This window comes from Manihot esculenta, chromosome 11 (assembly GCF_001659605.2).
Source record: "Manihot esculenta cultivar AM560-2 chromosome 11, M.esculenta_v8, whole genome shotgun sequence".
NCBI lineage: Eukaryota > Viridiplantae > Streptophyta > Magnoliopsida > Malpighiales > Euphorbiaceae > Manihot > Manihot esculenta.
Window position 1 is genome coordinate 25,611,250 of NC_035171.2, and position 27,716 is coordinate 25,638,965.

At 36.5% G+C, this 27,716-nt stretch overlaps 2 protein-coding genes across 3 annotated transcripts in view; both read left to right on the forward strand.

The window, feature by feature from the left end:
* LOC110627097 (NPC intracellular cholesterol transporter 1-like) overlaps positions 1–20,056 on the forward strand; it is a 78,293-nt gene extending 58,237 nt beyond the window's left edge. The window contains exons 28-39 of the mRNA XM_043962152.1: positions 730–795; positions 987–1,131; positions 1,237–1,301; positions 1,408–1,473; positions 11,432–11,525; positions 12,814–12,850; positions 12,958–13,015; positions 18,363–18,473; positions 18,825–18,892; positions 19,144–19,210; positions 19,288–19,356; positions 19,762–20,056. Of these exons, the coding sequence (XP_043818087.1) occupies positions 730–795; positions 987–1,131; positions 1,237–1,301; positions 1,408–1,473; positions 11,432–11,525; positions 12,814–12,850; positions 12,958–13,015; positions 18,363–18,473; positions 18,825–18,892; positions 19,144–19,210; positions 19,288–19,356; positions 19,762–19,854 (939 nt within the window). The 3' untranslated portion in view covers positions 19,855–20,056. The remainder of the gene's footprint in view (positions 1–729; positions 796–986; positions 1,132–1,236; positions 1,302–1,407; positions 1,474–11,431; positions 11,526–12,813; positions 12,851–12,957; positions 13,016–18,362; positions 18,474–18,824; positions 18,893–19,143; positions 19,211–19,287; positions 19,357–19,761) is intronic.
* Positions 20,057–21,534: 1,478 nt separating this feature from the next.
* Positions 21,535–26,500, forward strand: LOC110625731 (pentatricopeptide repeat-containing protein At2g17140). Of its 2 annotated transcripts, XM_021771359.2 has the most exons (5): positions 21,535–24,182; positions 24,734–24,894; positions 24,973–25,293; positions 25,516–25,580; positions 26,013–26,500. In XM_021771359.2, the coding sequence occupies exons 1-2, from the start codon at positions 21,685–21,687 to the stop codon at positions 24,858–24,860; spliced, it is 2,625 nt and encodes an 874-aa protein (XP_021627051.1). In that variant the 5' UTR covers positions 21,535–21,684; the 3' UTR covers positions 24,861–24,894; positions 24,973–25,293; positions 25,516–25,580; positions 26,013–26,500. The 2 variants fall into 2 exon arrangements, with proteins under 2 accessions (XP_021627051.1, XP_021627050.1); XM_021771358.2 differs by having other exon boundaries at positions 24,734–25,293.
* The last annotated feature ends 1,216 nt before the right edge of the window (positions 26,501–27,716 follow it).

The window sequence follows — 27,716 nt, forward strand, 5'->3', positions numbered from 1 at the left end:
TTTCAAATTGTATAATTTGTATTGGATTTGGAATTTTGCTTTGCCTGGAGTGTGACTCTCGAAACCGATGGACTGGACTGAACAAATCTATATTTGTTTGGTTCGCTTGGTTTGTCCTCTAAAATCAGTTTGGTTCAGTTTGCATTTTCTTTCTTAGGTTTTTCGATTTCCGTTTAGTTCAGATTTGAACCGACCATATGCTTTGCCTTACCTATCTCCCAGCTGGTTTAAACCAGTACATGCGAGAGAGTGGCAACTCCTTGGGTGTTGGTTTGGTAGGATTTCTATGACTTTGCAGCAACAACATGGTTTTCAAGAGACCTTTCTGGTAATTCGGAAGTTCTTAGTCCGGTGGTGTAGTGGTGGTGGTGATGCCCTTTTCAGTTGATAGGCTAGCCAGAGGTGAAGATTTTGACTCGTAGGGCATGCTTTTCTTGGGCCTTGGAAGAAAGTGCATCCCTAAGCCATAGCTGTGCACAACTTTAAAAACTGCACAACTCTGTGGGTTTTGTGCCTAATGTGTGCCATTAAAGTATGGAACACCAATACTTGGTGGGACTAGAATGGGTACTGCTAGTTTGTTCTTCTCTTTTAAGTTCATTTCAGTGGACTGTTCTCATAGCATGTATAAGTAAATTTGTTCTGAAATATAACAGCAATTTGTAATATTTTTAGTTATAAAACCATGATGCACAAGCAGTTCACTGATGTAATGATCTTTCTTTTCAGCCACCTTGCTGCTCTCCTGATGAAGATTATTGCGGCATAGGTGGAGTTTGCAAAGACTGTACAACTGTAATCTCTCTCTTTCTCTCTCTCAATTGCATGCTCTATGTGATGTGGTGTCTACACTCTAGTTCCTTACCAATAGATTCTATATTAATTGAGTAGCTGATATAAAATGGAAACTAGAACAGAAAATTTTTAATTACTTGAAGAGTACTACTATAGGATTTCAAGGTACTGACGTACAAGGTTCTCTCCAGTGTTTCCTTCATTCAGATTTGATCAACAACAGGCCATCTACAGTGCAATTCAGAGAGAAGCTTCCATGGTTCCTAAATGCTCTGCCATCTGCTGATTGTGCAAAGGGTGGTCATGGAGCATATACCAACAGTGTGGATCTAAATGGTTAGTAAGATTGGCATGTTCTCTTTCATCGAGTAAATTGGCATGTTCTCTTTCATCGAGTAAATTGGCTTCCATTTGACTTCTTTGGTTTCAACTTCCTGTCAGGTTATGAGACTGGTGTTATACAAGCTTCAGAATTTCGTACATATCACACGCCACTTAACAAACAAGTATTGCAATGCCTTAAAATGAACTGATTCTAGATCGCTTAAGTACTACTTTATATAAAGTTTGTTGAACATCCAGTTTTGCTTGTTTGACTGTCATTTTCCTCAGGGTGACTATGTTAATGCAATGAGAGCTGCACGGGAGTTCAGTTCAAGAATGTCTGATTCTCTGAAGGTTTGAATTAAGCTGTTGTATCTGTAGATTATATGATTCCATGGCTAAGCTTAAAATATTGTTTTCTAGTGAAGAGTCGAGTAATCTTGAAAAATTCTGGTCTTTAAAATTGACAGTATTGTGGCAGAAAGACTTTTTACTTCTGGTTTGTTGCTCTTCCTTGTTTTGCAATATGTTGATTGCTTTCAACATATTCAGCAACTAATGCTTCTCTACTATGTGGGAATGAAATAGACATCCTTGCAGACTAGGCAAATAACTTCTTGTAAGCTATAATTCTTAACTATATTATTCAATCATGTGACCATTCTTTAGATTTAGAATGTGTATATTTCTCATGGGTTAAATTATGGATAGAGCTCTATATTGTGCCATTGGTGGTGCCTTGGAAATTGTAATTAGTTGTTATAGGAAATAAATACGTTGATATAGGAAGTAAATATTGATAGATATGTTAGTTGCTTAATTTTAGGGATTGCATGCCATAGACTTGATAAAAGGATTTTTTTTTTCCTATTTAGATAAGGTTTTTCATGCATAAATATATTGTAATCTCTATTGTAATATACACAATAAATATTACTCTTCTATATGGAATCAGAGTCTCTATACAAAAGGTTTGAATTTTTTTTTCTTCTGTTTTGTTTGGAGACTTAGAGCTCCATTTGTGCGGTTTTTTTAGATTACCCATATAGAGTGACATTTATCTCTCGCCGCCCACCCAGAAAGGACGCTGGAGAGCTGGCGACGCTGCCGTGAAGAGCTGACAGTTGTCCAACCGACAAGTGAGCTTCATGCGCCGCGACAAGTTTCTGATGTCGTTCCACATGCCAGCGCGTTGCATGTCCATTTTTGCTCTGGTCACCATTGCCGGAGTTGCCTCCAAGTACTCTCTTGAGTTCTGTGGTTAGTTTGCCGTTTGGGTGTGAAAACAATAATGAAAAAGAATGAGAGAAGCAGAAGCTTTGAGAGAAAAATATAGTTGATTCCCCTCAAGCCAATTGGGGTGTATATACTACTTACAAAAATATATATTAGGTAAGAAAATAAATTAATTCTCTAATTATAACCTAATCATATCTTAATTATATCACATAATCATATCCCTAATTATATTCATAATTACTACAAATCTAGGCTATTTACAGAAAGTATATCAACACTCCCTCTCAAGCTGGAGCGTACATGTCATATGCTCCAAGCTTGTTACAAATATATTCGATTCGTGAATTCATAAGAGATTTTGTGAAATATCTGCTAGTTGATCATTTGAGTCAACAAACCTAGTAGAAATGCATTTCGACTCAATCTTTTGCCTAATAAAATGGCAATCCACCACTATATGCTTTGTCCTCTCATGAAAAATTGGATTTGATGCAATATGAAGGGCAGCTTAATTATCACATATTAGCTTTATTTGGCCATTATCGCTATATTTCAATTCCTGAAGGCGTTACTTCAACCAAATGAGTTCGCATATTGCCAAAGCCATCGCTCGATATTCTGCTTCTGCACTTGATTTTGTAACCACACTCTGTTTTTTCACTTTTTCAGAATATAAGATTCCCTCCGATCATAATACAATATCTTGAAGTAGATCGTCTATCTAAAGGGGAACCTGTCCAATCTGCATCAGAATAGCCAACAATTTGTGAGTGACATTTATTCTCATAGAGTATACCCTATCCTGAAGTTCTAAAAATGCGAATGACTGCATCTCAGTGACTACTTTATGGGGTTTGAAGAAATTGACTAACCACACACAGCAAAGAAAATATCCGGTCGTGTGATAGTGAGGTAATTGAACTTGCCAACTAATCTTCTGTATCTAGCAGGATCTTTAAGTGGCTACCCCTGTTCAGGAACAAGTTTGACATTTGGATCCAAGTGAGTGTCCACATGTCTATAGTCTAATATGCATGTTTCTTCTAATATATCTAGAACATTTTTCCGTTGAGAAATTGCAATACCCATTTTAGACTGTGCCACTTCAATGGCAATACCCATTTTAGACTGTGTCACTTCAATCCCCAATAAATACTTCAATTTCCCTAGGACTTTAGTTTCGAAATTACTAAACAAATATTGCTTAAGTTGAGAGATTTGGTCATAATCATTTCCTCTAAGGACAATATCATCAACATAGACCACCAAGTAGATGCACCTATTATCATTAGGACGAAAAAATACGGATCAAACTATTGAACTATAGTGCTGAATCGTCCAAACCATACTCTTGGAGACTGTTTTAGACTATACAGGGAGCGTCGAAGACGTCATACTAAGCCTGACTCCCCTTGAGAAACAAACCTTAGATGTTTCTCCATATAGACTTCTTCGGCGAGCTCACCATGAAGAAAGCCATTTTTAATGTTCAGTTGATAAAGGGCCCAGTGATTAATTGCAGCCAATGAGATAAGGAGGCAAACAAAAGTATTTTGGCTACTAGAGAGAAAGTATCACTGTAATTAAGCCCAAAAATATGTGTGTAACCTTTAGCTACAAGGCGAGCTTTAAGGTGATCAATTTTGCCATCAGGTCTCACCTTAAAACTGTAAACCCATCGACAACCAACAGTAGGCATGCCAGGTGTTAAAGGTACCAGTTCTCAAGATTCATTATTATGAAGAGCAATTATCTCCTCAACCATTGCATTACACCAACCAGGATGATCCAATGCTTCTCTAACTATCTTGGATATAGAGACAGTAGACACAGTAGAAATAAAAGTATAATAGGAAGAAGACAAACGATGGTAACTCACAAAATTATAAATGGGATGAGGATTTCTCGAAGAGCAAGAGGAGTAGCTATTGTTGTTGAAGGCATGACCGAAGTAGGTGATGATGGAACGGGAGGTGAGTCATTAGAAGTATCTGCATTAGGGAGAGAAATGTTATTGTTATTAGCAGATGGGTGAGGCCGACGAGTGTAGATCTGAAGAGGTGGCATAGAATTGGGAGATGGACACACTTGAGGCAAAGGAGAAATAAGAGTCGGAGGTATAGGCAAAGCTCTAGGAACAAAGGTTTTGTGTGCTGGACTAGAAGAAAAGTAAGGAGAGGATTCAAAATAGGTGACATCTGCAAACACAATTTTGGTTAGTAGTAGGATCATAGCATTTGTAACCTTTTTGAAGACGTGAATAGTCAAGAAAGACACATTTGACTGATTTTGACTGAAGTTTGTCTTTGCCAGGAGTATGATCATGAATAAAGCATATACATTTGAAAACACATAGAGACAACCGAATGGAATTCTGATTAGGAAATCAAACAGAATAAGGACTTTGATGTTGCAAAACAGAGGAAAACATTCAGTTAATCAAATAACAGGCAGTGAGGATAGCTTCTCCCTAAAAACGCAACAGAACATTGTGATGTAGGAGTAAGGTGCAAGCGATTTCAATCAAATGTCGATTTTTTCTCTCGGCTGCCCCATTTTGTTGTGGGGTATGAGAAAAAGAAGTTTGGTGAATAATACCCTTAGTAGACAAAAAATGAGTGAATGAGGAAGACAAATATTCTCCTGCATTGTCACTTCGCAATATTTTAATGCAAACACCAAATTGATTATTGATTTCAGCATAAAACTTCTGAAAAATAGAGAACAACTCAGAACGATTTTTCATCAGAAAAAGCCAAATGCAACGAGATAGTCATCAATAAAGGTAACAAAATATTGAAATCCCAAAGTTGTACTAACCCGACTTGGACCCTAAGTATCTGAATGAATAATGTCAAACATAGAAGTGGTTCTATTATTGACTCGCTTGAGAAAAACAATTGGAGTTTGCTTCTCCAGTTGACAAGACTCACATTCTAAAGAAGGCAAGGAAAAGAGACTAGGAACCAGTTTTTGTAACTTGTTCAAACTTGAATATCCCCAACGATTATGAATGAGTTCAGCGGAGGTGGAAGACACAAAAGCAGTTGGAGAGTTGGAAGTGAAAAAAATAGTACAATTCTTGTGATTCATATCCTGCTCCAATCATCTTTCCAATACTTCGGTCCTGCACACCACAGATTTAGCAGTAAAGATGACTGAACAGTGAAGATCTTTAGTCAATTTGCTAACAGAGATTAGGTTGTATGGACATTCAGAAATAAATAAAACATTAGTCGAGGGGATAAAAGGAAGGAGATATACATTACCGATCCCTTTAACTTCAGTTTGTGAACCATTAGCTAATGTGATTTTCGATGGTGTAGAAGGTGAAATAAGAGCAAAGAAAAGATTGGGAGTACCAAAGATGATCAGAAGTACTAGAGTCGAGGATCTATGATCCAACGGGTAAAGACTTGGTTAGATGAGCAAAAAAATTACCGGAATGAGCAATATTTGATTGGGCTATGGGTACTGAATCTGAATTTGCCAAAAAAGAGGATCTGTGTCTGTGAACAGTAGATCCAAAGCTACTGTTCACAAGTGACGGGTGAAGACGAGTTGGGCAGGTGATCGAACCTAGTGGGCTAGAGTCGCCGGCGTCAGGCGATGTTGGAGGAAGGATCGCCAGCGTGAAAAGGTCGCCGGAAAACAGTTCACGCGCTGGCGTGTGTACCGGAGATAGACTGCTTGAGCGGAGCATGGAGGCAATTCTGGTGGTGGCACTTCAACGAATCGCCAATCAGAAGACGGCGAGAAAGGTGGCTAGGTGGTGAGACCAACTGATTTCCAGAAAGTCTCCAAAGCAAGGTGGTTGATCTGCCACTCACAACTGAATCAAGTTTCTTGGCTCTGATACCATGAAAACGATAATGAAAAAGAAGAGGAAAGAAGAAGCTTTGAGAGAAAAATGCTTGATGATTCCCTTCAAGTCAATTGGGGTATATATACTACTTACAAGAATACATACTGGATAAGAAAATAAATTAATTCCCTAATTATAGCCTAATCATATTTCAATTATATCATATAATCATATCCCTAATTATATACAATCACTACATATCTAGGCTATTTACAGAAAGTATCTCAAAAGGGTGTTTTGTGGAGGTGTTTTTGGTTTGGATTGCATTTTTGGGTACTGTTCACGCATTCTGGTACTTTCACGTCCCTTTTTTTTCCTTGTGCCTTCTGTTGCCATTGCTTTGGGTGGATTGTTCTCATGGCTGAAAATAAAAACAGCATAGCTGGTGTAATTCCTGTGATGGCTAAAATCATGGAACACAAATTACATGGATCTAATTTTCTGGATTGGAGTAAGACTATCCGTATTTATTTACGAAGTATCGAAATGGATGATCATCTTACTACGGATCCTCCAACTAATGACACTAGAAAAGTTTGGATGAGGGATGATTATTTTTGCATATCCGAAATTTCATTCATAATATGGTAATCAGCTTTATTATTCACTGTAAATTTGTTAAAAAATTGATGGATTATTTGGAGTTTTTATACTCTGGCAAAGGGAATATTTCTCGCATGTATGATGTGTGTTAGGCGTTATATCGAGTTGAGAAACAGGATAGAACTCTGACCTCATATTTTATGGATTTTAAAAGTGTATGGGGAACTTAATGGCTTGATGCCTTTTAGCACAAATGTGAAAACTCAACAAATTCAATTAGAGCAAATGGTTATTATGAGCTTCCTTGTAGGTGTCCCTCCAGAGTTTTGAGACAGCTAAATCTTAAATTCTTTCGGACTCTGAAATATCATCGATACATGATGTTTTTACTAGGGTGTTGCGTATAAATCTCTCTCCAGTTTCTTCACACACCACTAGTGCCGTTATTAGCCGCAATGACAATGACAGACAGAATAACAAAGGTCGAAGCAACGGAGGTTTTAACGGTGGTAGAGGATCTCAGCATCCTAGGGAAGCAGTTCCTATTTCTGACTCCGGTGGAATCATTTGTTATTACTGCCATGAACCTGGACACACTAAGAAGACATGCCTGAAACTTTAGAATAAAAATTAGCGCTCACAAATGGCGCACAGGGCAGGTGAGACCTCTGATCAGGGAATTTTCATATTTGCAGATGAGTATGCACAATTCACTCAATACCAAGCATCTCTGAAATCCTTTAGTTCTCCTGTCACTGCAATTGCTGAGTCAAGTAACTCTACTGCATGCCTTGTGTCTTCATCCTCAAAATGAGTTATTGATTTTGGTGCTAAATGTCAAGTAATTGTACCTTTTTGTCCAATCTTAAGTCTCATACATTGTCTTCTTATATTACTATTGCTGGTGGCTCTAAATCTTCTGTCATGGGTTTTGGGCATGTCAACTTAACACCTCTTTTTGTATCATCTATGTTATCCTTCCTAAGTTTTTCTTTAATTTGCTTTCCATTAGTAAACTCACTCGTGCACTAAATTGTTATATTTCATTATTTTCTTATCATTGTATTCTTCAGAATCTTTCAATGAAGCAGATTATTGATAGAGGGCGTGAGTCAGAGGGTCTTTACATCTTGGATCAGAAACTACCTAGATCTCTTGCATGTTCTATGAGTTTAACTCCTTTTGTGTTTATTGTCGGTTGGGGCAACCTTCTCCCTTTTCTTTGAAGAAGTTATGTCCACAATTTCACTCTTTATCTGTTTTAAATTGTGAGTCGTGTCAATTTGCCAAACATCATCGTGTACCTACAGCATCTGGAGTCAATAAATGGGCTTCGTCTCTCTTTGAGTTAGTACATTCAGATGTTTGAGGTCCTTGTCCTATTATGTCTAAGTCTGGCTTTAAGTACTTTGTTATTTCTGTTAATGATTTCTCTCGCACTGCTTGGTTATTTTTAATGAAGAGCTGTTCAAAATTATTCTCTATTTTTTTGTGCTTTCTATGTTGAAATTCAAATTCAATTAAATATTTTTATTCGAATATTGCAAAGTGATAATACTAAATAATATTTTTATGGAGAACTTCAATCTTATTTGTCACAAAAAGGGATTTTTCATCAGTCTTCCTATGTTGACACTCCTTCACATAATGGGATTGCCGAGTGAAAAAATCGATATCTTCTTGAAGTAGTCAGAGCTCTCTTATTCCAACTGAAAGTCCTTAAACGCTTTTGGGCTGATGTTGTATCTACTGCTTGTTTTTTTAATCAATCGCATACCCTCCTTTGTTGTAATATTCCTTGTAACATTTTGTTTCCCACCAAATCTTTATATCCTATTAAACCATGTATTTTTTGTTGTACTTATTTTGTTCGTGAAGTTCGTCCACAGATTACTAAATTGGATCTCAAATCACTCAAATGTGTCTTTCTTGGCTAGTCTCAGCTTTAAAAAGACATCCTTGTTTTTCTCTTGATCTTAATTGGTACCTTGTGTTTGCTGATGTAACTTTTTTTTTAGTCTACTCATTTCTTTCCACCATCATCTGTTTATACACGGGAGAGGAAGATGACCTCTTGCTGTACACTGTTCGCTCTTTGGCTCATCCTCAAAATCTTCTTGCACCTCTCGCTCATGCGCCAGGTCGCCCTCCCATTTTTCATGTTTGTTCCAAATGCCTAGAGGACTTTTGACTGTGCTCAGCTATCAGCTTCTTCGTTAGTAGATCCTGCTCCCACCGATCCTTCACCGCTTGACTTGGATTTGTCCATTGCTCTTCGCAAAGGTATACATACTTGTATTTTGTCTTTTATTTCTTATGGTCAATTATTCTTTTTTTCTCATTGTTTTGCCACTGCTTTAAATTTCATTTCAGTCCCCAAAATTGTTATTGAGGCTTTATCCCATCCTGGTTAGCGTGCTGCTATGGGAGAAGAAATGATGGCTCTAAACACTAATGATATTTGGGAGTTGGTCTTTGTCCCTAGAAAAGCGGACTATTAGGTGTAAATGGGTGTTTGCGGCGAAAGTAAATCCTGATCTATTGCTCGCCTCAAGGCCCGTTCAGTGATTAAGGGTTAATACTCAAACTTATGGAGTTGACTATTTTGATACCTTTTCTCTAGTTGCCAAGATTGTATATGTTTGATTGTTTATTTCCTTCGCAGCTACACATGATTGGTCTTTGCATTAAGTGGATATTAAAAATGTTTTTCTCCATAGTGACCTTCAAGAGGAAGTTTATATTGAGCAACCACCTGGTTTTGTTTTTTAGGGGAGTTGGGCAAGGTTTGTCGAAAATCCCTCTATAGCTTGAAACAAAGTCCTCGGACATGGTTTTGGCGGGTGTTAAATTTGGGTCAGGCCTAACTCACCCCAAAAGCTAGCTCAAGGGGGAGGAGTGCCTATGACCCATATAAGGGGCACATTACCCCTTTCCACAACCGATGTGGGATTCAACACACCCTCCTCACGCCCAGAATTTTACTGGTGGGTGACATATTTATAGGAGGCCCAACTCGGATGGGGAGGCTCTGATATTATGTTAAATTTGGGATAGGCTTAACTCACCCCAAAAGCTAGCTCAAGGGGGAGGAGTGCCTATAACTCATATGAGAGGCACATTACGCCTTTCTACAATCGATGTGGGATTCAACACAGCAGGTTTAGTGAGGTGGTCCAACAGTTTGAAATGAAGATAAATAAGTATGATCACTCAGTGTTTTATAGAAATTCTAATAGTGGAGTAATTCTACTTGTAGTATATGTGGATGATATTGTTATCACAGTAAGTGATGTTGCTGGCATTACTATCTCTAAAAAAATTCCTCAAAACACAGTTTTATACGAAGGATTTGGACTCCTTGAAATATTTTTTGGGTATTGAAGTTATGCGGTGTAAGAAAGGCATTTTCTTATCTCAAAGAAAATATGTTCTTGATTTGTTGATGGAAACAGGAAAGTTGGGTGCTAAGCCTTATAGTACACTAATGACCTCTAATCTTCAACTTACCACAGAAGACAGTGAGCCATTTGTAGATAATCCTGAAATGTATAGAAGATTAGTTGGCAAACTGATTTATTTGATGGTGATTTGTCCTGATATTGCGTATTGAGCGAGTGTAGTGAGTCAATTTATAGCTTCTCCTACTGTTGCTCAATAGGATGCACTGGGACAAGTTCTTTGCTACTTGAAAAGGGCTCCAAGACGAGGCCTCTTCTATGGTAATCATGGGCACTTAAACATTGAATGTTTTTCTGATATTGGTTGGGCAGGGTCGAAGGTTGATAGAAGGTCGGACACTAAATATTGTATTTTTGTGGGTAGTAACTTGGTCTCACAGAGAAGTAAGAAGCAAAATATGGTCTTTCGTTCTAGTGCTGAAACTAAATATTGAGTCATGGCACAAGCCATATATGAAGTCTTGTAGGTGCGTCAACTGTTGGAGGAGGTTGGGTTCAAAAATTCAGTGTCTACTAAGTTGTGGCGTAATAATTGAGCAGTTATCCACATTGCCTCCAGTATTTTATGAGATGATCAAACATATCGAGATTGATTGTCATTTTGTTCGTGAAAAGGTCCAACAAAAGATAATCTTAACAGGACATATCAGAAGTGGAAAATAATTAGGAGATATATTCAGGACTCGAGTTGATTATATATGTAACAAGTTGGGCATGATTAACATCTATAGTTCAACTTGAGGGGAGTGTTATAGGAAATAAATATTGATACATATATTAGTTGCGTAATCTTAGGGATTGCATGATCATAGGCTTGATAAAAGAATTCTCTTTTCTTTTTAGATAAGGTTTTTCATGTATAAATATATTGTAATCTCTATCGTAATATACACAACAAATATTACTCCTTTACGGTTGTAAACCCATACTTGACAAGATGTTGATGAGATGATGTTTTGAGTTGCAATAACATGTCCATGTCTTCAGTTTCAGATGAGCTACTCTAGTAGGATCCCTAGACTCTTGGCTCAATGCTTTCCTGCTTAACCTGCTCCCTGCATTATTTTCCTGCAGCTTTTTCCACATTCTCTTTACTTTTGTGCTGCAAATATAATTGTTTGATTCTGTATGTACTTATCTTTCTTTCTTTAGGTTAGGTAATGAAACTGAATAAAAGCTCATTGTCATTACTTGTTTGCCGCAGATTGACATCTTTCCATATTCTGTGTTCTACATCTTCTTTGAGCAATATCTGGATATTTGGAGGATAGCTTTGATCAATATTGCTATAGCCCTTGGTTAGTATTATAAACTGTTATTCATAATTTAGATCTTCATTTCCTGTTTTATTAATACACTCTCCAAAAAATTCTGTCTCCCTCTCTCGCTTTGTGTATAAAATGATTATTTATTGGAGCAAAAACATTATTAGGCCCTTGAACTTTTTGAACAAACTATTCTATTAAGCTGTCAATTGAAATTGTATTCTGTTGGACATTCCAACTTGTTCATTTGGTGCAACAGAGTGAGTTTTTAGTTTTTGAGAAATAATTTATTTTTACTTGGTATTAAAGAATAGTCTACGCTGTAAAAAAAAAAAAAATGGAGTGCTTTTATTTTCAAGGTGGAAACAAGTAAAATGAGAAAAATAAGATTCAGACCTGGGCTTTAATTACCACACGGTTTCCGTTTAACTATTTTAACAAAATGTCTACTTGCGTTTTAGTTTATGGCATTACACTCTTAAGCCCAAATCAAGAAGTTGAAGGACTCAGTAGACATGGGGCCAGTTGATTGGGATCCAATTTAGCAAACTTTTTTCCCTAAATTGTGTTTCTATACATCTCTAACTTGTGTATTTTTTCCTTGATTGGGAGCCTACAATTAAGGCATTTCCTTAATTTTGTACTTTTTCCTTTACAGGGTTTTGAAATTGTGTACGTATACATCCCATAGCTTGAGGGGGAAGTCAATATTTCCTTTGTTTTCTGTCTTCGCAATATTATAGAATCCAACTAACATTTGTTTATTCTATTTCACATTATTGCACTGCATTTTATTGTAAGAAGATAATGTCCATTTGGTGTTCTGGTTCGGTTATAATTGAAGTGAGACTCTCGTGGTAATTTGTTAATTATACTAGTATGCACAGCTAATATCTGTAGTTTTGTAATATTGGTTCATGAACGGCTTCTATGGCTTTTGTGAAAGGGTTGCTTTCTCTTTTTGGTTTAAGCTGCCTTCCTGCTTGGCAAGAGATTCGTATCTTGTTAAAAATTTGTACTTTTCGGGACAAATTTTCCTTTTCATCTATTTATACAAATATTTGGCCCTTGCAATTATAGAGTTGTTATAATTTTTCGCATTATTATTTGCTTCAGATCTCCCTTTCTCTTGACCTACCTCTCTTTATGTTGGGATACTGTCCTTTTTGCATTTCTACTATTGATTTCCTTTTTGAATTTTTTAGCTTTAAATTGACCGTCTTTCTTTGCCTACTTTTCTTTTGGCGAGTATGTGATACTGTGATTTGGAGGTAGTGGCTGCTGTATTTATTATTTGGGTTTGTCATTTAATACCTTGCAGGTGCTATATTTATTGTCTGCCTGCTTATCACTTCCAGGTTTGAATTCATTTTCTAGCCCTTCTGTATACTTTCACTGTTCAAGGCACCATTGTTATCCTTAAGCAACTCATTTTTAATTTGGCTGCTCCTGCCTTTGAATGCAGTTTTTGGAGTTCTGCTATCATTCTACTTGTTTTGCTGATGATTGTTGCCGATTTAATGGTATGGATCTAAACATGTGTGGATGTGTGTTGTGTGTGTTTATTTCAGTAACAAAAAAATACTCTGTTCTCCTAATCATTTCATGCGAGGAAGAATTTCTTCTTAGCACCTAATTTTCATGTACAAATTAATAATATGCTTCCTTTGAGATAAGAAGTGTTTTTCCTTACATCTTATAATTTCAGCGCCCAAGAAGTAATTAGCAAATCCAAATGTTTTGTTTGAATCTAGGCTTGGAGAAAGCCCTCTTTGAGAGAAGAGATACTTGCAAGATCACTTCCAATGATTACAGTATCATCCACATGCATTACTATCAAGATTAGGCCATTCTCATAACGACAACATAGATCACATACTTTTTTTCATGCTAAACTCCTATTTGCCTCACTAAATCTCCCAATAAAGCTTGAGGCTTCCCTTTCAAGCCATAAAGGGAATTTTCAATCTTGTAAACTTTATCCAACTCCTCGTGAGCAACAAAATTAAGTAGACCACCATGAAGGAAAATATTCTTTGGCATTCAGGTGTAGAAAGGCTAGTCATAGGTAGCATCTAGAGAAATGAATAAGTAAACGTAAGTTTGGTCGCAGGAGAGCATGAGTCAGAATAATCAATTGCATAACTCTGAGCATATTCTTTGGCCATAATTCAGGCTTTTAAACGAGTGAGAATACCATTTATTTTGTTCTTTATTGCAAATATTCATTTACAGCTAATAGTTTTCTTATCTATAGGCAAAAACACCGGTTCTTTAGTACCATTACCATCTAGGGTCACATTTCCTCTTCTATAGCAGCATCCTAGATGGGACAATGACTCAACAACCATGTTAAGAATGGAATAGATTCTATAGAGAAATAAAACAATGAAAGGAGACAAATGATCATAGGAGTCAAAAGATGAGACAAGGCTATTAAGAATCGAATAATCACACAATTCAAAGAATAAGCACGAAAAGAAATCAAAACACAAATTTAATGTGATTGATCAATTTGGCTACGTGCAGTTAGGGTTTTTTTATTTTTCAAACAAAATACATTAGGAGAATATTACGTATTTATACATTCAAGGAAAATACAAAATGACAAAATAGCTCTAAAAAAAATTAGCCTCGGGAGCCCCGGAATCCCCACTTTTGGGACAGTCCATAATATAGTATTAGGCTCCATGTCTTAACAATTTTTCCACTTGGAGACTAATCTAGTCAACCCAGCCATCTTCATTCTCCATGCCAATGTATCCAACAAAAAACACCAAGTTGCAAACATATTTCACACTAACGTAGAAGACCAACTAAGGCCTCGCACAGCCCAGCTTTCCAGCATCAACTCCTTTAGTCAACATGTCTGCTGGATTCTTAGTACCTTCAATTTTCTTCAGACATGTTGAATCCCACATCGGTTGTGGAAAGGGGTAATGTGCCCCTTATATGGGTTATAGACACTCCTCCCTCTTGAGCTAGCTTTTGGGGTGAGTTAGGCCTGGCCCAAATTTAACATGGTATCAGAGCCTTCCCATCCGATGTTAGGCGCCCCATAAATGTGCCACGCACCAGTAAAAATTATGGGCATGAGGGGTGCGTGTTGAATCCCACATCGGTTGTGGAAAGGGGTAATGTGCCCTTTATATGGGTTATAGGCACTCCTCCCCCTTGAGTTAGCTTTTGGGGTGAGTTAGGCCTGGCCCAAAATTAACAAGACACATCTCACCTTTTCCATCAGACTACGAGTGAAATGATATTTATGTCGGATGTATTTTGTTTTGAAGTGATACACTAGATTTTTCACCAACTGTATGACACTCTGGCTATTATCGTAAAGAATCTTGTCAAGATACTTCTTGCCCAACTCTTCCAAGTAATCAGTCAAATATATCATCTCCTTACCAGTTTCAGCAATTGCCACATATTCACTCTCTGTAGATGATATAGAAACACACTTCTGAAGTTTAGACATCTAGCTCACTACTGTCCTATCTGTCCCTTTTATAGTATAGACATACTCAGATGTGCTTTTGCTTGTATCCACATCTCCACTAAGATCAGCATCAACAAAATCCTCTAATACTACCTTGCTATTCCCATAACAAAGTGATGTATTAGCTATTCCTTTTAAGTATCTCAGAAGCCACTTCACAGCTTCCCAATGCGCTTTCCTTGGAACTGACATATATCTGTTCAGCTCTTACTGCATGTGCTATATCAGGTCTAATGTAGACGATAGCATACATCATACTCTCAACTGCAGAAGTGTAAAGGTACTTTTGCCATGTGATCACGTTTCATGGTTGTCTTGGGTGATTGTTGCTTTGACAATTTGAGATAGTTAGCCAAAGGCGTGGTCCTCGGCTTGGCATCATCAATTCTGAACCTGGACAAATTGCTCCTGGGACAAATTTAGAATTTCAACAGACCTGTCCCGGAAAATCCTCATGCCTAGAATCTACTTTGCTGCACCCAAATCTTTTATTTCAAACTCTAATGACAGTCTCCCCTTAAGATTATTGATTTCCTCCATACTTGACCCTGCAATTAACATATCATTCACATACAAGAGTAAAATAACAAAAAAGTTAGTAGACTTCTTAATATAACAACACTGATCCTTTTCACTCGTTTGAAAACCATTTTTACACAAAAAAGAATCAAACTTCTTATACCACTGTCTTGGAGCTTGCTTCAACTCATACAAACTCCTCTTAAGCTTGCACACCATGTGTTCCTTATCAGAAACCTCATATACCTGTGGTTGCTACATGTAAATCTCTTTCTCCAGATTTTCATGTAAAAATATTATTTTTACATCTATATGTTCAAGTTGCAAGTTCTCTGCTCCAATAATACTCGGCAAAATTTTGATTGTGGTTAGCTTCACTACGGAGAGAATATTTCAGTGTAATCAATACATTTTCTTTGTGAATACCCCTTAACCACCAATTAAGCCTTGAACTTAGCTTTACCATAAGTTTCATTCTTGATTCTGTAAACCCACTTATTCAACAAAGCTTTCTTTCCTGCAGACAATTCAGTTAATTACCAAGTGTCATTCTTCTCAAGTGACCATTTCTCACCATCCATGGCTTGCTCCCACTCGATTGAATCCTTCACTTGCAAAGCCTCTAAAGGATTCCGGTTCCCCTCAATCAGTCAACAGCAAATAATATAAGGAAGGTGAATACTTTTATGGTGATTTGGTAGCCTTGGTAGATCTCCTCAACACCAGTGCAGGTGTGATTAGCTATTATTCTGGTTCTGCAACAGTGTTTTCTGAATTCTCCTGTGGTCTTATTGCAACATCACTAGCTGAAATTTCTTGCAACTCAATCTCAGCTCCCACTTCTTTTGCATCTTCAGATCACACCCCAGACTTGTCCTCATAGAGGATATTCTCATCAAATGTCACATCACAGTGTCTTAAAATCTTTCTGTTATTGTCATCCCAAAATATGTACCCAAACTGATTCAAACCATACCCAATAAAGTAACATTTCAAAGCCTTTACATCAAGTTTGTCTCTCTTCTCTGGATCAATGTGAAAATAAGCAGCACACTCAAAAGTCCGCAGGTGAGTAAACTTGACTTCTTTACCCGACCAAACTTCTTGGATCTTGAAATCCAAAGGAACTGAAGGTCCTCTATTTATCAAATATGTTGTTGTGCACACTACATCTGCCCAAAATATATTTGGCAGCCCAGCATCTTTTGCAACCCAAAGGAACTGAAGGTCCTCTTTTGCATCTTCAGATTGCACCTCAGACTTGTCTTTATACAGGACATTCCATCAAATGTCACATCATAGTGTCTCAAAATCTTCCTGTTTTTGCCATCCCAAAATCTGTACCCACACTAAGCCGAACCATACCCAATAAAGTAACACTTCAAAACCTTTGTATCAAGTTTGTCTCTCTTTTCTATATCAATGTGAACATAAGCAGCACACTTAAAAGTCCGCAGGTGAGTAAACTTAACCTCTTTACCCATTGGGATCTTGAAACCCAAAGGAACTGAAGCTCCTCTATCAAATATGTAGTTGTGCTCATTGCATCTGCCCAAAACATATTTGGCAACCCAGCATGTAGCCTCATGCTTCTTGTTCGCTCATTCAACATTCTGTTCATCCTTTCAGGAATCCTATTCTGTCTTGCTTTACTAGGAATTGTCCTAGTGCACTTGGTTCCCTCATCAGCACAGAACTCTTTGAATTCTGTATAATCATACTCTCCTCCATTATCAGACCTTAGGCATATATCTTCAACTCAGCACGATTTTCAACTTTAGCTTTCCACATCTTAAAAGTGGCAAACACATCTGATTTGTATTTTAGAAAGTAAACCCATACCTTCCTACTTAAGTCATCAATGAAGGTAATATAGTACTTCAAACCAACAAGAGAAGAAACTGGGAATGGCCCCCACACTAGTCATATGTACTAATTCTAAGCGTTTTGCCTTTGGTTCTCTGGTAGCCTTTGTGAAACTGATTCGTTTCTACTTTTTCAGAATACAACTCTCACATAGACCCATATCAACAGAAATCCACCCATACAGATACCCCTTCGAAACTAGCATCTTCATCCCCTTCTCACTTGTGTGTCCAAGCCTGTTTTGCCACCGCAGCAACCATGTCCGAACACCCATGCAATAGTGTATAAAATTTCAAATTTTATGTCCCGTGCTATCACCATAACTCCTTTCACAATTTTTCTTTTGCTAAGAGCAATGGGGAGATCTAAGTTAGAATCATGATCAGTGGTGGGAAGAGTATCCAATCTTCAATAGCAAACATGAATGCTAGAAGATCGAAGTTGCTAGGGTAGATAGACCAGGAGGGTTCTTAAAGTTCTGAGAAGTGAGAACTAGATATTTGTATGACAGTATGGCAGAAGATCATCTATATTTATGTTACACTGTATGCGAAGAGACCATCTTCTTTCTCCCAACTTTCATCAATGAATGAGGGAGGAAAATGGAGCAGATTCAAATAATGTGATCTCTGCAAATACAAGATAACAGAAAAAGTCGAAGAGAAACACTTTCACCTTTCTGAAGACAAGAATAATCAGAAGACACATTAAAGAGACTATATGCATAATTTTCTTCTTATACCATGGGAGAAGAAATTCTTGCAATTCATAATGATTTGATCTGTGTGTTTGTTGTCTCTCTATATGTACATGCGTGTATATATATATATATATATATATTTTCCCGTTATTGAATTATTTAATTAGCCTAAAAAGGAATGCATATACAGTACACATGTTGACTTTGCACAACATCACATGTTGCTCTTCATCAATTTCAATTGTATGTTTGCAAGGATATTTACTTTTTATGTTTAACGCTGCAGGGTATGATGGCACTTCTGGATATTCAACTAAATGCTGTCTCCGTCGTAAACCTTATAATGTCAATCGGAATTGCTGTTGAATTTTGTGTGCATATTGCACATGCTTTCTTGGTTAGTATCACTTCAGTTGTATTAACTTAAAGGCTTTTCTTTGCTTCAAAATTCTTCTCTAGAAGGCTTGGACAAGGTAGCACAGCTATAACTGGGGCATATGGCTGCACAGTTCACGATTGTTAAAGAGTTTTGTCTGGCTTCTTTTCTTTTCCTTTTTTTTTTTCCCTGAATATTTATGCTTTTTGCGAAGTAATGATCATTATAGATGTATTACATTTACATGCAATTGGTCACTGCATCCCCAATTCAACACTTAACTCTCCTTGACATGTCATCAGATGATCTATTTCCTGTTGATAATCTCCCATAATTTGCCAATATTCCACAATCTTGTGCTGTTCCTTACAGGTAAGTCATGGTAATAGGAGCCATAGGGCTAAGGAGGCCTTGAGTACCATGGGAGCTTCTGTCTTCAGGTTTGCTGCTTACATTTTAATTTTCGCAATTGAATTGTGGAGTAGGGACGTGGCTGCTGTGTAATCAGTTTTAGTAGTATGTCTTCTACTAGAAGAAGATTAACCATAAACTTGAATTTGAGCATTCTTTTGTGCACCATTGCTTTTAAGATCCTTGTTAAAGCCCATGTTTGTGCCTGATTATTTTCAGATTTACTCTGGCCATTGAAGCACTTGCTGATAATATTGTCTTTTGCCGCTTCTTTTTGCAGTGGAATTACTCTCACGAAGCTTGTCGGAGTCATTGTCCTTTCCCTCTCAAGATCTGAAATTTTTGTGGTCTCTGCCCCTTTTCTTTAACCCTTGACTAGCTTTAACTGGATCAGAGATGTAAAAATGGCTTTGGGGTTTTGCAGGTTTATTACTTCCAAATGTACCTGGCACTGGTCATTATTGGTTTCTTGCATGGGCTAATCTTTCTACCAGTAAGTTAACTGATATACCCCGGTTTACAATAACCATTGTTCGACTGCAATCTCTTGGTTCTTTCCTGTATTGATGCTTCTGTGTTATTATGAAAAAAAGTTGTGACCTTAGGCCAATTGAACTTCAAAGTTGGAATATTTAATCATTTCTCGATCCATTATATCTAAACTTTTTAATTTTAAATAAAGAGTTAAACCTTTGAAATGGGATGCAATTATAACAAAGTTCATCCAACTCACCAAAGTACAAAATCTATTTAGGGTGGTTGATTATCATAATTGTCCATTAGTCATTGGCTATAATCGAGACAAATAGCGTAAACTTCTAACTTTAATCTGGATGCTAAAGTGATAGCTCATACTAGTTCCCTTACGCGTTTATTTGCCTTGCATTTTGGCTCGCAGGTGATACTGAGCTTATTCGGGCCACCATCGATACATGTACGAATTGAAAAACAAGGGGATGAGACAGCATCTGCATCATCTCAGCTGAGCTGATCTGATCTGATCTGATCTGAGTGATTGGTGCAGTTTTATAGCCTTTTACTGTAAAACTATCATTTACGAAGAAATAGATTAAACTCTACTTTTTTTTAAGGAGCATTTAGACGTTAATTTTTCAAAGATGTTTCTATGAATATCAATGTCGATATTGTCATTTTTTAAAGATGTTTCTATTAATTATAAATTTATAACCTCACGCATAATAGAACTACTCTTAAGCAAGCATTATTAATTTGATTAATTTATTAATATGCTTAATTCGTTAATTAAATTAATGAAATTAGTCAGAGTATGCATGCAACAAACAACAAAAAGAAGAACAGGAAGAAAGGCCCTTGTCGTTGGTCAACGGACGTGTGTAATCCTAAGATACCGATATCAAACATCAAAATATCTCCGCTTTATAGAAGCCAATGATAAATATAAATCTACAGGCGTTTCAAGTCTTTCAATGTTGGTGACCAAGTTATGATGTATTTACGCAAGAAACATGGTGGAGGACATAAAAAATTTGACTCCAAGAATATTGGTCCATTTTGGATCATTCAAAAGATTAATGATAATGCCTATGTTTTTTATCACTCAAATGAGATGAAAATTTTCAAGACGTTTAATGTGGTGAATCTATTTCAGTAGTATCTTACTGATGACAACTCGAGACCGAATTCTTTACAAGTGGAAAGAAATGACACGAAACAACTAGTTTTGAACTCTAGGGTAGATTTGGATCAAATCTAACTTTTGTTGCCAACGTTCGATAAAGACCCATGATAGCTTTTCGGAAAGAAAATTTCGAAACGCACGACTTTTAAAAATGTGACGAGAGTTGCAGGCTGGTCACAAAAGTTTGAGGCGAAAATTCTACCGTTTAGGAGGTCAATTTTACATTTTAATTTTTTTTAAATATTTTTATAATTTTGTATATTAGGATTTTTTTTATTATAAATAGTTTTTCTTGACTATTTGAGATTCACTTTTCAATTTTTAAAAAATTTTAATAAAAATTTTTGGTTTCTAACCTATCGTTTCTCTTATATTGTATTGTATCGTCTTAAACAAACGATATTGATTAAAATTATTGATAGAGTTTAATCAATTTTTTATCAGATCTAAATATTATAATTACTTAGAAATAAATCCTTATATTTTTTTAAAATAATTTCTACGAATTACTTCTAAAATATTATAATTATTTATTAATTAAATTTTTATATTTTTATAAATAATTATAATATTTAAATATCAACTAAAAAATAAAAGAGTTTATTCATAAATAATTATGATAGTAAGAAATTCAGTTGAAAAAGTATAGGAATTATTTATAAATAATTATAATATTTAAAAATTAATGGGTAAATTACTATAAAGTTTTTGAATTTTTGAAAAAATTTACTGGTATATTTATATTTTAAAATTACTCAACTAAAACGTCACTTATATTCTATAAAATTTAAAATATTTATATTATTTTGTCTCTATAATTTTAAATATATCTATAATTTAATTCTTTTAATTTTAAATATTAATCTATTTAGTACTTTTGGCTGAGGTTATAATAAGTTAACTTCATAATTTTTCTTTTTACAGAATGCCTAAAGAATTAAATTAAAAATTACAGAAATTAAACTGAAGATTTCACTAGACTATGGAGATTAAATTGTAGTTTACACTTTTACAAATTACAGCCTATTTCCTTTTTCTTATGTTCCTCTCCTCCTACTTGTAATTCCGGTTCAAATCGAACAAGGGGGCATCCTGATGCAAAAGGTTGTGGTTAGCTGAAAATATACGCTCGGCAACTTGAAAAATATTCAGAAGTTAAAAATGGAGCCAACAACCAAACTCACAAAAGCTCTGCTCAAAAACACCCACGATCCAAGGCTAGCATGGCACCTTTTCAAGCGCATTCTGTCACTGCCCATCTCACCAATCCACCTTCGCCAATCAGTACCCATCATTGCCCGTATCCTCATTCGCGCAAAAATGCTTAAAGAACTCGATCATCTTCATCAACTACTTCTTAACTCGCCATTGCTCGAAAACCTGGATCCTTCTCTCGAATCCCTTGTTAGCATTTTAGCTAAATCGTGTCTCTTCGATAAGGCCATTTCACATTTTAAGTCCTTGCGGTTACGATTCCCAGAAAAGCCGCCTTCTATATTTCTGTATAATGTTCTCTTGAGATCGTGCATCAGAGAGAATCGTGTGGATTTTGTGTCTTGGTTGTATAAAGATATGGCTGTTGCAGGTGTATCTCCGGAGACTTATACTTTTAATATTTTGATTGGGTTGCTGTGTGATAGTGGTCGTCTGGATGATGCAAGGGAATTGTTCGACAAAATGCCTGAGAAAGGTTGTAAACCGAATGAATTCAGTTTCGGCATTTTGGTTCGTGGATATTGTAGGGCGGGGCTTGCTAGCAAAGGATTGGAATTCTTAAATGAAATGAGGAGTTCGGGTCTTTTGCCAAATAGGATTGTCTATAATACCTTGATTTCCAGTTTCTGTAGGGAAGGTAAAATTAGTGCTGCTGAAGAATTGGTGGACAGGATGAGAGAAGATGGTTTATCTCCGGATGTATCTACTTTCAATTCTAGGATATCGGCGCTTTGTAGTGAAGGGAAGATTCTAGAAGCTTCAAGAATTTTTAGAGATATGCAAATTGATGAAGAGTTGGGGCTTCCTAGGCCTAATGTCATAACGTATAATTTAGTGCTTATGGGATTCTGTAAAGAAGGAATGTTGGAGGAAGCCAAGACTCTGGTTGAGGCTATGAAAAGAAATAATAACTTGATGAATTTAGAGAGTTATAATATTTGGTTGTTAGGTTTGGTCAGGAATGGGAAGCTATTGGACGCTCAGTCAGTTCTAAAAGAGATGCTGGGTGTTGGCTTAGAGCCTGATATATATTCTTATAATATTGTTATGGATGGATTATGCAAGAGTGGAATGCTTTCTGATGCAAGAATGCTTATGTATTTAATGATACATAATGGTATTTCACCAGATGCAGTAACTTATAGCACTTTACTTCATGGTTACTGTCGTAAGGGGAAGGTGTTTGAAGCTAAAAATATTCTGCATGATATGATTAGAAATAATTGTTCTCCAAATACATATACTTGTAACATTTTGCTGCACAGTTTATGGAAGGAGGGCAGAATATCAGAGGCAGAGGAGTTGCTACAGAAGATGAATGAGAAGGGTTATGGCGTGGATACAGTTACCTGCAATATTGTAATTGATGGTCTTTGCAACAATGGGCAATTGGACAAGGCAATTGAAATTGTAAGTGGGATGTGGATTCATGGTAGTGCAGCTCTTGGTAATCTAGGGAACTCATTTATAGGCTTAGTTGATAGTAGTAACAGCAGGAAGAAATGTATACCTGATTTGATTACATATTCAACCATAATTAGTGGTTTATGCAAGGCTGGAAGGCTGGATGAAGCTAAAAAGAAGTTCATTGAGATGATGGGCAAAAGCTTGCAGCCTGATTCAGCAATTTATGATACTTTTATTCATAGCTTGTGCAGAGAGGGAAAGATATCATCTGCATTTCGAGTACTCAAGGACATGGAGAAAAAAGGTTGCAGCAAGACGCTGCAAACTTATAATTCATTGATCCTGGGCTTAGGAAGTAAAAACCAAATATTTGAAATATATGGACTCCTTGATGAAATGAAAGAAAAAGGAATTTCTCCTAATGTCTATACATATAACAATGTGCTTAACTGTCTCTGTGAAGGAGGGAGAATTAAGGATGCTCCTTCTGTTTTGGATGAGATGCTGCAAAAGGGCATTCCCCATAATATTTCTTCCTTCAGAATATTAATTAGAGCTTTCTGCAAGGCTTGTGATTTTACGGCTGCCCAGGAGATATTTGAGATTGCACTGAACATATATGGCCATAAAGAAGTTCTGTATAGTTTAATGTTCAATGAGCTACTTGTTGGAGGATATGTTTCTGAAGCTAAAGACCTTCTTGAAACTGCCTTAGATAAACATTTTAATTTAGGAAACTTCCTCTACAAAGACCTCATTGACAGACTATGTAAATATGACAAGTTGGAAGCTGCCAGTGATGTTATACGCAGGTTAATTGCTACTGGATATCATTTTGATCCTGCATCATTCATGCCAGTAATTGATGGCTTCAGTAAAATAGGAAATAAGCGTGAGGCAGATGAACTTGCTGAGAGGATGATGGAAATGGCTTCACAAAGTAGGACATTAAATAAAGCCTACCATAATGCGAGCAATTTCATCCATGACAAAAAAAATAAGGATGGTGGAACTGATTGGCAGACCATAGTACACAGGTATTTTGATGTACTTTCATTAGATATGAGATATTATCATCTATTTTTCTTCTATGATCTTATTGCTTTCTGTGATTGCTTGGAGCTAGACTTTCTGTACCCATTTTCTCCTCATATAAGCTCACAGTTTAGTTAAGATATCACCATGTAACTCATGTTCTCAAGTCCCCTTTTTTAAGATCATGGGTAACTATTCTTTAAGGTATGCGAAAAAAATCATGGGTCAATCCCTGTTTTTTTATGAGAAATCATTTAGTCCACAAGGATTGATTTAGTCAACAAAATGGTCCCTTTTTCCAGATTTGCTAATAATTCCCTTACCCTCTTCTTTTTAATTTGAAACAAATACATACTCCAGGTTCCATCGAAATTTCATATATAAGTAATTACTTTTGCTAAGCTAGATTTGGATGAGAATTTTCAATAATAGCTTGTTGTAGGTTGTAAGAACCCTTTGGAGTCATAGTAGATGCTGTATGCAATTCTTATGCCAATTCTCTTGACATTGTGAGATACTCCTAATTTTGCATATTTTACCTCCTTTTCTACAGAGATGATTGCTGTGGAATTGCACTAAAAGCACTTAAGCAGGTAGAGAAAGGCTGCGGCCAGGGAAGTGTATCAAATTTGCGGCGCCAGAAGGACGAGTTCTTTGATTACTGGGATGGGAGCAATTAAATGTTGTCTTCCTTGAGACCTAAGTGGAGATTTGGTAGAACTAGAGACTCTCTTCTCTTGATGATTGTTATTAAATTCCACAACTGAGTGTCCCTATGATTTTAAATGACAGCCACTTGAGAATTCCACAGAAATTCCTGCCTGCAATGTGAGAATACAGAGTGGACTTGCCAGACAGTAGGAACCCACTTGGCAGTTTTTGAAAGATTTTTCTTTTCTTCACCAGTTATCACAAAGATTATATATAAAAATCATAGCACACAACTCTTGTGTTTTGCATCTTGGAGTTGCTGATTCATCGAACATTTGGAGGTATCAGTTGACATTCTTGTAGTTCCATTGACCCGGGAAACTCACAGTTGCATGACATAGGCATCAAGGGTTATTATTGTTCTACACATCAAATACAATGGTGTTCCTGGCCTTCATGCAGGTTGAGTTCTATGTTTTCACTTGCATATAGACTCTGTCATGTTTTCTATTAGGTGGCTTGCTAGACAAAAGGGTTCATGACATGTTATCTCATTTGAAAAGGATTAGAATTTTCCAAGCAAGATTTTAAAAATTTTTGGTCTATGTTCATACCTTTTATCCTTCTATTGCTAGTGCTAATAATTTAATTCATCTATATTCAGCCCTTTCTTTGTTTTTGCAGGATTGCTAGTTGCAACCCTCGCTAACTGTGCTGGTGTGGAATTAACTGGGCCTTTAAAGCTACCAGTGAGTTCAGTTCCATTGTTAAACTTCTATACTCTTGTTGCTAACTGTCGTCATGCAATAATTAAATAATTAAATAACACAAGAAAGGAAAAATACAATCAAAATTCTGTTAACTCTCTATGTTCATGGCATGCCAAAAACTGTAACGTTAAGGAATCCTTGACAAGATTTCTATATAGTGAAAAAACCCAACTCCTAACTCTAACCTTGCAATAAAGTCAAATACAAAAAGTACCTGAATTTCATCCTAGAATACACTGTAGCTCCTGCATCTAGGATTTCTAAAGAATGTGTAATCGACTAATGAGAATTTGCTCTGATGATAATATAATGTCTATCATTTTGGATTTGTTATTGAATAGACTTGGTCCATGCCCCCACTGTTCTTTTCTACTTGACCAATGTTGATAATTCTTTGCTTCTTTATTGCAGGAACTTGTACAATATCATAATAATTAGAGTAGGAAGAGTTGCTGAAGGAAGTGAATTAAATGGTTCATCGGCGTTTAATGAAGCATTGTGTAGTCGAGAAAAAAAAAACTAAGGGATAAGCTGCTGCCATATCAACGTTGTAGCCATTGTGAAGGAATATTTCCGTTAGAAATAGTTACAGCATGGGCAGGAAGAGAGTTGTAGCTGTTAAGAGTTGTTTAGTTTGTTAACTCTTGTACTTTGTACATGGGGAACAATTGTCCATTAGCTATAAATATGATTTGCTAGTTCTTGTACTCTGTAAACGTAAACTGTGTAATCAAGATTCTAATAGGATTTTAGGTAATGGATCTAGTTATGGAGCAAAATGGTGGAATAAGAGAATCAATAGAAGTGGGTGGAGAGACTTTATTTTTCTTTTTGACCTGTGTTTGTAATAGTATAACCTCATTAAGAGATCATGAGAATCTCTTGAGTTGAGTATTCAATGACCGTGGTAAAATCTAATCACGTCTTCTTTATTATTTGTGAACTTAAATATAGAGGAAAGAGTTAACCTCTTCTGATAAACAAGGAAAATTATTAGCATGAGCATAGAGAGTTAACCTTCTACAATTAGGAAAGTGGAAAGAAACACAAAGCAAAAACACAAAGCCTTTTCCCTACTAACAAATAAAAGATCATGGCAGTAGCTACTAAAAAATAGAAGATCATGACAATAACTGAATCCTCCGAATAAGGCAGCACGTTATCAAGACAACAACTAGGAATTCTCAATTGCATTTACGACTTGTTTGGCATGCGTACCTTTCTTTCTTTGCATGTGTGAACCTTTTATAAATCTGAAGAGGTCTGTTAACATTACTCCCCCCTTCTCCATTACCAAGTGCTTGTCCTTAAGCACACATTTGGAAATTGCTACTCTAAGTGGAAGGCATTTTCCCATGAAGCATCAACCGGTGATGAATTGGTCCAGTGAACTAAAACTTCTGTTGTCCAGCTCGCGTGCGAATACCCAAAATAGCCAATGGTTGGGTTGTTTCCTTTTAAGGAGGAATAGGTAGAGGTGGAAGGCTGCTGGGATGTTATCCTGCTAAGAATTTCTTGAGTTTTGACATACGGAAGATCGGATATAGTCGAGAATCAGTGGGTATTTGTATGCCATGGTACCAATTCTTTTCAAAACAATAAAAGGGCCATAATATTTGGATCCCAATTTCTGATTTCGTCTAGTAGCAAGCGGCAGTTGGCAGTATGGTTGAAGCTTCAATAGTACCTGATCCCCTTCCTAGAATTGGATGTCACGGTGACACGCATCATATTGATGTTTCATCTTTTGTTGGGCTGAGAGAAGATTTTGTCTTAAGGATGCTAAAAGAGCATTATGATTCTAAAGAGCTAGATCTACAACATCAATGTTTGAGCTTTCTAGACAATATGATAATAGGCGAGGAGGTAGCCTTCCATAAACTAATTCAAATGGTGTAGTATTTTAAATAGGAATGGTAACTTGTATTGTAACAATATTCTGCCCAAGCTAGCCGGTCCATCCACTTATTGAGTTGCTCGCTTGTGAAGCACCGAAGATACTTTCAATGGTATGATTAAAAACCTCTGCTTGCCCATTGAGGGTCATATGCACAGCTCAAAGCTAATTTAGTACCATATAAGTGAAATAATTCAGTCCAGAAGGCACTGGTGAAG

Bases quoted from the DNA above. Each gene is read 5' to 3' on its own strand.
- LOC110625731 (XM_021771358.2), top strand. From the start codon at position 21,685: ATGGAGCCAACAACCAAACTCACAAAAGCTCTGCTCAAAAACACCCAC. The intron at 24,183-24,733 runs GTATTTTGATGT...CCTTTTCTACAG, and splicing joins TGGCAGACCATAGTACACAG to AGATGATTGCTGTGGAATTG.